Source organism: Solanum pennellii, chromosome 5 (assembly GCF_001406875.1).
Source record: "Solanum pennellii chromosome 5, SPENNV200".
Classification (NCBI taxonomy): Eukaryota; Viridiplantae; Streptophyta; class Magnoliopsida; order Solanales; family Solanaceae; genus Solanum; species Solanum pennellii.
Genome location: NC_028641.1, coordinates 75,915,734 through 75,928,562, shown reverse-complemented (window position 1 = coordinate 75,928,562; position 12,829 = coordinate 75,915,734). Strand labels below are relative to the sequence as shown.

Genomic DNA, 12,829 nt, shown 5'->3' with positions numbered 1-12,829 from the left:
TCTTGATTCAGGACTATTATTCGTCACCCCTACACATGACTAATAATATTTTTCAAAGAAGTGTAAGTTCCAGATAGGGTAACTGAAGAACCAAAAATCAAAATCATAACAATAAACATAATTTCCAAATAGGAAGGTTTCTTGATCTTGAGGTAGCATAGGCATGGTAACAATATCGACACGGTAACGCCCAAAAGCGCACCCGTAAATGCCATGACATATCCAAAGAATGGAACGGTTAACGCAACAGTGACCGTGCTGATGACTAAAAGTGTTCTGATGAAGTAGCTTACGATAAATTTACTCTTTCGTAAAGGTAATTTATCTTCAATAGCCGTTGCAATTGGAGAGACGACAAGAGCATACTTTGTTATTGGATTAACAAGTGTCGTATATATCGCGATTTTTGAACTAATTTTCCCCGTTGGGAGATTTAATGTTATTTGTGACATTAAATTTTGTCCATACATTAAGTACCCCATAGTTGCCATTGATCCATAGGTTATGGTGCTTACTATAAAGCACACAAATAAAACCTGTTTTGACCCAAAAAAAAATTAAGTTATATATACACGATGATCAAATAAAATGTGTATAATATTACATGTAGGCCGTAGAAAAGATATTTATAATTTATTATGAGTTAATATGAAATGTCATTTTTTTTATAATTAGACATATTATTTATGTCATTTGTCAACTTTATATTCAAACAAGTATTGAACAAAAATATTTTATTGTATTGTTCTGTCTATTTTTATGGTTTGGAGTACTTCTCTTCAACTTTCAAGTGTTAGAATTATTTCCTATGTGGTGTGCGAGTTATACTTCCTTCGTCTCATTTTATGACTTATTTTTATATAATTTTTAATTTATCGTCTCAAAAGAGATTTCATCGGTCTTTCTATAATAGAAAAAACAACATTTTACACCCTTAATGAAACGATATATAACCACAACTTTCAAAAAAAATATGCTTCCTTGAGATTTATATCTAGTCAACTAGTACCACGTAAACTGAAACCGATGTAATACATATATTTATGAATAAGATATTATTACCTTGGGAAATTGGCTTCTATCCTTCATGGAATTGCATATTGTTGGGAACACAGCATGACCACAATAACAAAATGTATACATACTTATTGCACTTATCAATCCATCCCATCTCCAAATCACACCTTTTTCTTCAAATCCAATACCATCAATTGCACCAACCCAAAATATTGAAAAAACCAAAACAATTGAAGCCAAAACTCCACCAATAGAAACATAAGCCAATAAACCTAAACTTTTCAACCATGTTGTTGGCAATATGATAATAGCAACTAATAAAACAAATACTTCCCTTCCAACAATTTTAACACAACCAAAATGAATTTTTGCATTTGGGAATAATTTTTGCAAATTGTCACCTTCTAATATGAGGAATTCAATTGCAACAAAGTATAGTTCAAGATATAAGAAGATGGATATCAATATTCTTCCTTTGTTACCAAAAGCAAATTCACCAATATCAGGATATGTCTTAATTGATGGTGAAACACTCATGCATTTTTGCAAAAGTATTCCTGTGTAACAACATATAATTGCTACTAAAAGAAGTAGCATCAAACATAACCATCCTCCTTGGGAAAGTGCATAGGGTATTGATATTATTCCAATACCTATATGAAAGAAGAAACAAAAAAGAGTTCTAGTGAATATTTATACAGTCAGGTCACTTATAAGGTGAATACAAATAATTTAATTCATCTTTGTGATATACTTATAGGTAAGACGATAGAAATAATAATAAAGTAACATAAAAAAAATTTGACTCTATCGGTGCATATAACTTCAATTAAATTATACAATAACATATTCAGTGAAATCCTACAAGTAGGGTCTGGCTGCATTATGAGGGTTGAGAGAGAGGTTGTTTCTGATACACCATTGACTCAAGTAAAGCATAACAAAACAAGAAAGGGAAAAAAATGCCAGTAGCAAAATAGTACGATAATTGAAATAAAGAAAACATAATAAGAAGTATAAGAAAGTAGGCGGAAAAATACTAATACCACTGATAAGGAAAACTAAACAACACGACTAACCTTTTTACACTAATTCACGAATTTCATATCCTCCTATCTTGGTTCTTGGATCATATCTTCGATAAGCTAAGTGATTATGACTTATTTCTAATTTTGATGTGTCTTGAAAATAACAAAAAAAAAATATTTAAAAAAATAATGAGATGTTTACCTGATAATGCATTAATACCATTGAAACATGTTCTAAAGAAAGAGGTTCCTTTACTAGACTCCATAATTTGTGGAATCTGATTTTGAGTCTCTATTTTCTCCACATTATGGGATTCCATATTTTTTCAGTGCCAAATTAACATCTAAATGCTAGTTTATATATTGGGTTTTGGCAAATATGTCTTAGACTAAAAATATTCTATCTATATATTTTTAATTATTAATTCAAAACTCAATTCAATAAAAAGCTAGATTCTTAAACTCATGGAGATGTAGGTGATCGCGTTCTCGAAGGGGCGTTAAATTACTTGACTGTAAAGAGAGGGACGTTCAAATATTTTTTATTTCACTTTGTATTTCTCACTCTTTTTAATAGCTTTAAAAAATTATGTATATTTTTATATTTGGAAAAAAAAATTAATTTCTCATTTGATTATTAATGACACTGTAATACCAATGATGCGCTAAGAAGCAAACTGACAAGTTTCTAGATCGACAAGCTTTTGAACTAATTAACACCCACCAGAAGTTTGGTCCCTGCTGCCCTAGGATATCGTCGTTAAATAGGTATTTTTAGAAATAATTAACATTTTCTGTAAATATGTCTAAGGCCTATAGCGATATTAGATTTAATGGCTATTCACTCAAGTTGATAAAAGATATTATCACTTTTTATTAATGTGTATAATTATTACCGCTAAAAGATATTTTTATTCCGATAGTTAAGGAAGACCAGGGTCTTCTAATTCTAGGATACCTATACAAAACATACCTATTAGTCTCATTTTTTTTTTGCTCTTTACTTTTCATTATGTAATTTTATAATTGTTTTTACTATTCAACTTTTGTATTGGAACATTTAAATCTAATATGCAAATAATAGCTATGTATGTTCATCTCCATTAAAAAATAATAAATCAATTTGCACATGCATACACTTACTATTATAATTTTAGAAAATAGTTTGCGTCCATTAAAAATGTTCTATAGAATCAAACCTCATTTATACTAAATTAAAGTTTCAATTTTGTATGGTTTTTTTTTTTTTTGGTTAAGTTTGGAATATATCACTTCACACGTTTTTGTACGAATCTTTATATTATAATGAGTATCTTATAGTACTACGATACTAAACTTTTAATTACTGATAAACAAGAATGCATTCTACCTAGTACGTACAAAAAATAAAATATTATTTTACATAAAGTAATTTGTTGGACATGAAACTTGACTTCCTTTTACTTTTTTTTTAAATATCGAGAAATCCATCTGTGATTCGTAACTCTTTCTCTTTATTAAGCAACGTTAATTGGATATGAAATTTATTGCTTTAGGGGTTTTGGTAATAGTTTTGATTTTTTCTATTATCTGATTATTGGTTTTAACTGCTTGAAGTTTTTTACTAAAATGGATCATAGAAAATTACAATAAATTATATTTATATTATTCGCTATATAAAGTTCTACCTTAAAATTTAGTCTCGTACTTCATTTCTAATAGTCTTAAGCTCTCGATTACTCTACAATGTGTCAGTTTTATACTTTTGAGAAAGATATAAAATTTATCAACTCATGTGCATGGTTCATTTGGTTTATTATTTTGTTTATAAGTTATTTTCATTGATTTTTTATGTCAAATCTTAAAGGTTAAAATCGATAAGCAATCAATAAACAATCAATTGATACATAATAACTTAGTATTTTAATGGCTCCATAATGATTTAGCATATCTACAAACAAATAAGTCACAATAAACATATATTATACAAATTTTAATATATGTTTATATATATTTAAAATTGAAGATTATACTATCACAAGTTAAAGTATACATTTATATATTATGCATGACTTCTTAATATATGAATCCAAAAGTATTGATTTTGGAGAATGGAAAATCCACATAGAGATTCTTTGTGCACTTATTTTCAAGAATCAACAAATGGACAAAGAATAATCGAAAATCTCTATTTTTTTCTCCCAACGTGAAGGACAAAGATAATAATTTTGTTATTAATTTACTGTTTGATTCAAAACAAAATTCCTAGAATCTTTACCCTGATAAAAAATTAGCCAAATGTTAGTAATTGTTCCTTGACTAATACATTAGTGGTCCTAAAAAGATGAATATTTATAGAATATGACCTTTGGATTTAATTATCTTCTATGTTACAAATAATTAATTGTGATATATATTTTTGCATATATCTTTTTTTATTAAATGATTATATTCATTTTATTTCTAGCTATTTACTTCTTTATATTTCAGAATCGGTTAATTGAGACAAGCTCAAAGTACCCCACGTGAGAGTGACACTAAAGGTCGAGCTAGAAGACAATATAAGATATATGACCTTTGAATTTAATTTTAAACTACTCATTCTATTTTAATCGACACGTTCTAGCTAATGATATATAGTAATAACAACGTTGGAATAGTTATATTTAGATAAAATGTCAGTTACGATGAGGTCTTCTCTGAATATATGTTGGATAGGTGGCCCTGTAAAATCATCGATAGATGAATGACTTTGTATTTACAAGAATGTATGAGTATTTATCACTTACTCCGTTAAACATAAAGCAGAATACTTATTTGGTTTGATCCATCAGTTAGTAATACTTTAGGCCCAATGCTTAATTGATCAACCCAAGTTCATTTTAGGCTCAACAATAACATGAAAATATAAGACTATAAGTAGACAAAAATTCGAAAATAATGGTACTTTTTGTCTTAATTATCAATCACAACGATAATCTGACTAATTATCAAATGTAAATAATAGTTTAGTTTAAAAATTTTCGATACAGTTAATCGATTCACTTTATATTAGTCGTATATTTTCGCTTTGCAATAATACACTGATATAAAGTGAATCGATACAATTACTGGTAGGAAGATAAACACTAAGATTGATTGCTCAGTCATTGAAAGCACTTATACTATTTATGTATATCTCAATCTTAATTTTTTTATTGCTACACGTCTCTAATGCCTCTATTTTCTTACTATCATGTTGTTGTTACGCTGTTTATGCCTTCATAAATGTTGTGTTTTTGCTTTCCTTAAGCTAAGAATCTTTCGAAAATTGTCTCTCTACCTATCAAGGTACGGGATAAGATCTGCATATACTCTACCCTTTCCAGACTATATTGTTATAGTTGTTCATTGAAAGTGTATATCTTTTCCTTAACCGGAACAGAAATTCCAAGAGAATGTATAGAGCAATGAACTCAAAAATACATATATATAATGGTTATTAATGAATTTCCGAATTTGACAGATAACTATTTCTTTATCCTTAATCAAAGATCTCGAGTTCAAGTCTTGAGTTATGAAATCACCTTTGGTGCGGAATGTTTTACCTTTCAAAATGTGGGACTTCTTAAGTTTGAATTAATTGGTTCCTAAGGCAAATGCCAAATTATAAGGTAAAATACAGATGGATATGGTACAATGGATAAGAATACTTTTTTAACTAGATTTCTCAAAGTTCAAATCTTAGGTATAGAAAAATTCTTGATATAAAACGCTACTTTTGAACGGGGTCTTATTTAACACAAATTTAAATTGATCAGACTATAATATGAATATCGAACATCTTAAATAAAAAGAATAATAATTAAAAATAAAGACTAAGAAATTCAAATTTTTTACTTTAGATCATAAATTCAAATTCTAGGTAGAATTCACGTCAATCACATGGTTGCATGTGTATCCCACTCCAAATAATATATTGTTTAAATTTTATATTATTAGTAGTTAATAGTGGAGAACACTTCTAGATACTTTCAATTTTTCAACCAAGAGACAAAAAGTAAAATTAAGTTTATTAAAGAAAGGGGGGCGGCTAGGAGAATCTATTGTGTGCAATATTAAATTTGCTGTTGCACTTAGGAGAATGTGGAAACCATAATGTTATTTCAACCAAATCCTAAAATACTTAAATCTAAAAAAAATAGGGAAAGTGGCTCTAAAACAATTTATTATTAGTTGCGAATTCAAAATTTTCATTAAAAATATAAAAAGTTCTTATTTCCATATATTCAAAGAGATTTGGATGAACCTAAGGCATCTAGCTCCTTACCTACCGTTACATTATTCAAATTAATCACCTTATTTCCTCTTTCTACGAGCATGTGTTCAACTTTTTCGTATTATTATGTCCACTTGTTGTCAACTTTTATGTTATTTTTTCATCCACTTGTTATTAAGTACTTCCTAAAACAGTACCACTATCCTATTTTATGTGCATAAATAGAACTACTAGCTTAATTATTTTGCAAAACACACAAGATTTATAGTAGCTAGAGAGAAGAACGAATACGATAGCAAAAATGACTAGAGGGTATGTGATTCTCATGTTTTTGATGGCTGCATTTGTACTCTGCAGCCATCAGCAAGCGGTGGCGAAAAACATCGCCACCTATTCGCAGTCGCGCTTTAGCGCGACCACTAGTTGCAGCAATAGTGATAAGGGGAAAATAAAGAAGTGCATGACACAAACAGTTTCTATAGATAAATGTTGCCCCTTATTTAAGAGGACAATTGGTGCTAATTGTAAGTGTTACAATTATGCTGAGGATTTGGATAATCAAGCTTTAATTACTCTCCAGAGCTATTGTGATATCAATAATCCATGTAAAACTGTTCAAGTAAGTTATTCCTTCTTTGTCTTACAAATAGAAAAATTTATTGATAGGAAGCGTTTTCCCCTTTCGATGAACTTGAATCCTATATAAAGCGAAAATAGAACCTAACAAAGCATTTTGTGAAAAATGTACCAGAAAGTGGTAGCTGATAGGAGCAGGACTGGCACAGTGGAAGCAGTCGCCACCATTTCTGCCAGTCCAAGCCCCCGGGTGCTCCCTCAGGCGCAGCCGAAATGCAGTGCTGCTGATAAAGCAAAGGTTAAAACTTGCATGACGAAAACAAGTTCAATAGATGCATGCTGCCCAACATTCAGAAGCATACTAGGCAAGAGCTGCCCTTGCTATAATTATGCCATGAAATTAGACAATCAAGCTTTGATTACTCTTGAAGCTTATTGTGATGTTAACAATCCTTGTAACAAAGTGCAAGTAAGTTCTCTTCTTTCACCAAAAGTACTTTTTTTCAAAAGCATTTTCACTTAAGATTTTAGAAGTTTGACCAAACAGACAGACATATCATTTTTCCCTGTGCTTATTTTTGCGCTTCCTCACCTACCACAATGTACTTTATGCATTGAAGAACTAAGTTGAAGTAGTTTTTAAGTTCCCTTTCCCTAAAAAAAAGAAGTATATATTAAAATTTACTCCACTAGATAACTAAAAAAGCAATCCAGTGCACAAAACATCTCATGTTAATAGGATTTGGAGAACGGTCACGCCCTATAGATAGTCTAACTCTACTAGATAACTAATTGAAGATTTTTCCACAATTTGATTGGCAAATTTTTCTTATCTTTTAAGTAAGTTCCAACATTTCAGATATTCAGAGTACGTCTTTTTTTCGATTTTTAAGAGAAGACAAAAATGTGTACAGCTCAAATAAACAGATTGTAAGATCACATTTGATTCACTTGTAGTTACTGCTATCTTTTTCTAGCAAATTTATTCGAACCTAATTCTTCTAAAACTTTCTATTCCAACAACAGCCACTTACTAAGCGATACTAAAATGAGCTAGACCCTTTCTTTTATTTGCTCATCTCTTTACTGTTTGAATTCATTGTAAGACTCATAGTGATTAACTTTACGAAGATCTCAATTTAAAGTGCCTAATTGATTTGTCGGTAATTTGCTACTTTCAGGTGATTTAAATCGAGCGAGCCAGGATGGAGATGGAAGAAAATATTTATTATAATGAATGTTTAATTCCTAGTTCTGTATGAGTTGAACCACTCCTATTTCATCTAAGACTTCAAGCAATAACTTAGCTTCCTTTTGCATTACATATATTCTTGTAGCAAACTTTTGGACTAAATATGTATGTCATATAGTCTCCACCACGGAGGCCACTCCCACCTTGTTCCTAATTTTAAGTTTTTGACTGTCAAAAAAAGTTATGGTAACATTTCAATTGAAAGTATTATATCATACCAAGTGCAGCCTTAATAGTTAATATAGACCTCTCAGCTCAAATTTAGTTGATCTGCTCTATTTTTTAAGTTGAATCAGAATTTACTTATCGTGTTTCCAGAAATAGCAGTACAACAATTTCCTCATGCTATTAATGTACTAGCTTGACTTTGTAAGGTTATCATGAAAATTGAAAATCTAAATTTTTTGACGTAAACACTTACCTATTAACTTTGCAATGCAAATCAAAACTCCAAGACACTACTGGAACATTAAAAAACTGGCCCCGAAGAAAGAGAAAGATCTTAACGTTATATTTTAGAAACTTACTGCAATTAGCACCAGGGCCATTTTGCATCCCTCCAAGTGAAGCCATGATGTCTTGAAGTTGAGTGATCTGCAGGACTGAAACAGTGCTCTCCAGCCTGTTGATTGTTCTGTGTCTCAAATGCAAAAGCCGGACAACATTGAAGCTTCTCATCAGATAGAATGGCTTCTTCTCTGTATCTAGGATTATAGTACCTTGGATGTTGCAAGAAAGGAACGCCCTTCCACCAAAGCTTGAGAGCCTGAGAGATATATAGTGAAAAGGAGAAAGGGAATGAATGGCATTCCTATACTAATTGTAACAAATATAACTTAAAAGGCAGTAATGAAGTAAATAATCATATTGAAATAACAACAAGAGAGAGTGATTCTTAGTGATTGCAGCGAGAGCTAATTGATAGCCAACAGTAGTAACGAGAAATGTATGAACAATGATGTGCTACAGTATCTATAAAACAAAGTGTCAATTTGAATCACGTGTGAAAAGGTGATATATATTTAACGGTTAACCTAACTCTAACCGATTCCTTGATCTCCTCCCACACCTCTCGGGGATAAGACACTGGTTGTTGGATGTGATAAAATTAAATCCCTGATATTCAGAGTTTGGCTGGCGTCGGGAAGGTGAATTGTCTGGGCTCTTGGACCTCTCGGACAGGTTAAGAGATCTTAGGTCTTTGGCCAAGTTGGCACCAGCTGACTCAGGGTTGACTATATGTTCCTTCTGCGCTTGCCAAGTGTTCGGTCAAAGAGTCTTCATCCCGGTACATATATTATCAATACATCAATAAACATGATTCAGGAGAGAATACTTCTGATTTGCGCATCAAGCATGCAGTGAGAAAACTAAAAGCAACGAAATTCAAGTTTTGGAGGATCTTCTAATTAATTTGGAGGAGCAGGAAAACCTAATACGAGGCAGAAACTTGTCATTTAGGAGTAAAAAGAGCGAGCATATGACATAGATTCAACCAAGAAAATCATTGCCCACTGAACTAAGATGCATTAACAGATGCTTATTTAAACTATTGGAAGATATTCAGTTATCAACAACGAATTTATTTCCAGTCTTAAGGGCTTACCTGCCAATATATCCCTAATGCAACCTTGTGAGGCATTAGCCAGAAGAATAAATCTAGATCAGTATGTGTGGAGGATGATACTCTTTTGGCCATCAATGAAGCTGAGAAATATTCACCATGTTTCGGATGATTTACTGAAATTGTTACAAATAGATTATCCCCAGGTGTATTTGTTTTCATGGTCCAGTTTCCTAGCATATCCTGCAAACAACTCCACAAAGCTACTAATGAATATCAACGACCAAGTTAAATCCAAAAATAAGATGAAATTGGAATGCTAATGAAGAGTCTTTACGTATGAAAATCAAATCTATCAAACAAGAAAAAAGTATGTATGACTGAACAACTGAACACCAAAAAGAGTCCTGAAAAACCAGGACTAGAATAGTAGGAACTAGGAACCTTTCAGGATGGTAGCCAACCAAGTCATGTAGCAAGGGTTTAAAAGGATCAATAGTTTGTTCAGCCTCATCACATTAATATATTTGTACTTGTCAGAGAGTGAATGTAAATGCTCAAGTACCTAACCACACTGCATATACCGGCCCGAGGAATGGCAGGAAACTTTAGAAACAGTGAGAAGAAAAGAGTTCTGATTTCAGGTTCAGCAAAAGCAAAGACGTGCCACCAAAATTGTATAAATGCCTTAAGTATCTTGGACACAATAACAGGTAGCATTGCAAACTCTATGCATTTCTAAACCATCTCAACCTTTACATAACAGTTTTGAGATTTGGATAATGATAACCATATAATCACCAAGGAGAAAGCAACATAAGATATCAGCACAAAACATAAAATAGAAAGAACAAGCTTCATGAACAGTACAAGATAACAAATCAAGAGCATGACATTGATGTTATGCATCACTTTTGAAGGTCACTAAAATCAGATTAAGCTAGAGATAGATGTAAGTAAATACTCCCTCGATTTCAGTTTGTTTATCCTACTTTCTTTTTTAGTCCGTTTAAAAAAGAATGTCTCTTTCCTTCTTTTGGGGAAACTCTTTAATTCCAACTTTCACATGGCATGTTTAAGACTACGAGATTTAAAAGAATTTTGGTACATTTAGCATATCTTTAGTTTAAGACCAGAAAATTCAAAAAAAAAATCCTCTTTACTTTCTTAAATTTCATGTCAAGTCAAAACAGAGACTAACAAATTGAAACAGGGAGAGTAAAAGGCAAGGTGATCCCTAAAGATGGCTTACCATGAAAGGACTAACATGAAGAGATTTTGCAACTACATCTGAGTTTGGGTTGAACAGAAATGATACCCTTTCACCCCATGGGGTGTTAGTCACCTGAGAAAGAATTCAGTCAGCAAATAGCCAGAATCATGATAAATAATTTGACTGTTTGATCTAAGGAAAATGAAACTGGACATGCAGCGGGTGGAAATTAGCAGAAAGGCAAAACAGTTGAGTACAGTAGAACTTCCTTTTTAATTTGCTCGGGGTAAAAAATGTGAGAAGCCTTTTAGGTAACAAATCTTGTTTGCTGATAGTAGATTATCGATAGTACACGGGCCCTTGTCTGAAACTTTAAACAGTATTTTCAATTTTGACAGAGTTTTTCAATTTAGGCTTTGATTACTTATCAATTAAAATGATTCACCTCAGCAATGCATTTCTTCAAATACTGCAAGGAGCCTTCAGTATCATAGCAATAATACAAACTCAACGGATTTTGCACATATCCCACACTGGGCGGTATTGTCAACAAGAAACTGCTTTTAGAAAGATGAATAATCAGTCCATTAGTCCATAGCACTAAAAATACTAAAACATTTACAGCTTTTGAACTATCATGTGTCCGATTTCGTGTGCACAAGTGATACTTAAATGCCTCAAGATGTCATGATGTATTGCATAAAGACACCAAAAGATGGAATTCATAGTTTAATTTTAAACTAAATCATTAACCAAGAAGAACTCAACCATGGAAAACATATATCACAACGATATTTTCCCCTTCAATGAGAAATTGTTGAGAAATCGGAGAGGCAGGCATCTACGACTAACTGAGAATAATTCTACAGTATTTCAAAAGAAGTACTTTAGTATTAGAAATTCGCAGTTGCAATTCAGCCAAATAAACGAATCCCATTAGATAGTATCTCTCAAAACAAGTTCAATTCAAGAGAAAAAACTAAAAAGAAAAACACCCTCACTCTACTTGGACGGTCATTACATATTGTTTCATAATGTTGCATAGATTGTATCATTTCCTATCATTACATAATGTCACGCATCTATAATTTAAAGGATCAACCAATCAAAAAAGAGTAAGATACAGGATAGAGCTACTATAAATAATAAAATAGGATCATTAAGTAATAATTAGACAAAATGAGAAAGAAAAACAATGTAACAACACCACACTCAATCCTTACACAAATCGTAATGTTTCATAATGTATCGTATTATACTATAGAGGAAATAAACTTCTGTTTCAAAATTTAAGCTAACAATCAAAATAAACTTTAAAACTAAAAACACATATATGTTAATTATTTCTTTCTATGAATCTACCAAAAGGTAATAAGATGATCAATACTTACACTGGACCAGTAGTGCCAGAAATGCGTCGAGCTTCATTAGCTGAGAAGTGATCAGACGGCGGATTAGACGAACGATCAAGGTCAATAAGTGCGTAACGAACCGGGTACCGGAATGAATGATGAACCGGACGACGTCGTTCGTGCCATACAGTTCCTTCGTAAAGAGAAACACAGTCTTTTCCTTCTCCGGCTCCGGCGGCATCAAATCGGTAACCTAATCGGCGGAGCAGAAGGCGAATAAGGAGGAGAAGAGATAGGAAGAAGGAAGTGAAGGAAGTGGAGAGTATAGAGCAGAGAAGATACACTAATTCCATTTGTTATCTTCTTTGCTTTGAAATATTATTTGATATTTATTTACTACTCCATCGGAATACGCGTACGATTAACAATCACTAATCACTATTTTTAGCTTAGATGAAATTTAACATAGAAAATTATCAAAATGGTAGAGGAAAGGATCAAAATAGTCGAATTTTCTGGATTAAGGTTCAAAGTGATACTTGAATTTTCACGTGGAGCACTAATAGTTCCTTATGTTTGTAATATTGGTG

The 12,829-nt window shown here is 31.8% G+C and overlaps 2 protein-coding genes across 9 annotated transcripts; one reads left to right on the top strand and one right to left on the bottom strand.

Moving 5' to 3' along the window:
* Nucleotides 1-13: 13 nt before the first annotated feature.
* On the bottom strand, nt 14-12,611 carry LOC107020249 (amino acid transporter AVT1I). Of its 7 annotated transcripts, XM_015220533.2 has the most exons (7): nt 12,279-12,605; nt 11,333-11,444; nt 10,927-11,019; nt 9,717-9,917; nt 8,638-8,876; nt 1,063-1,670; nt 14-536 (listed from the first exon to the last, which is right to left on the bottom strand). In XM_015220533.2, the coding sequence occupies exons 5-7, from the start codon at nt 8,786-8,788 to the stop codon at nt 30-32; spliced, it is 1,266 nt and encodes a 421-aa protein (XP_015076019.1). In that variant the 5' UTR covers nt 8,789-8,876; nt 9,717-9,917; nt 10,927-11,019; nt 11,333-11,444; nt 12,279-12,605; the 3' UTR covers nt 14-29. The 7 variants fall into 7 exon arrangements, with proteins under 7 accessions (XP_015076019.1, XP_027772894.1, XP_015076020.1 ...); XM_027917093.1 differs by lacking the exon at nt 14-536 and having other exon boundaries at nt 1,607-1,670; nt 11,333-11,447; nt 12,279-12,610; XM_015220534.2 differs by lacking the exon at nt 14-536 and having other exon boundaries at nt 1,607-1,670; nt 12,279-12,610.
* On the top strand, nt 5,864-8,331 carry LOC107020251. Of its 2 annotated transcripts, XM_015220539.2 has the most exons (3): nt 6,529-6,901; nt 7,034-7,327; nt 8,040-8,331. In XM_015220539.2, exons 1-3 carry the CDS (start codon nt 6,584-6,586, stop codon nt 8,046-8,048), a joined length of 621 nt encoding a protein of 206 aa, XP_015076025.1. In that variant the 5' UTR covers nt 6,529-6,583; the 3' UTR covers nt 8,049-8,331. The 2 variants fall into 2 exon arrangements, with proteins under 2 accessions (XP_027772899.1, XP_015076025.1); XM_027917098.1 differs by lacking the exon at nt 8,040-8,331 and having other exon boundaries at nt 5,864-6,901; nt 7,034-7,475.
* Nucleotides 12,612-12,829: the final 218 nt, after the last annotated feature.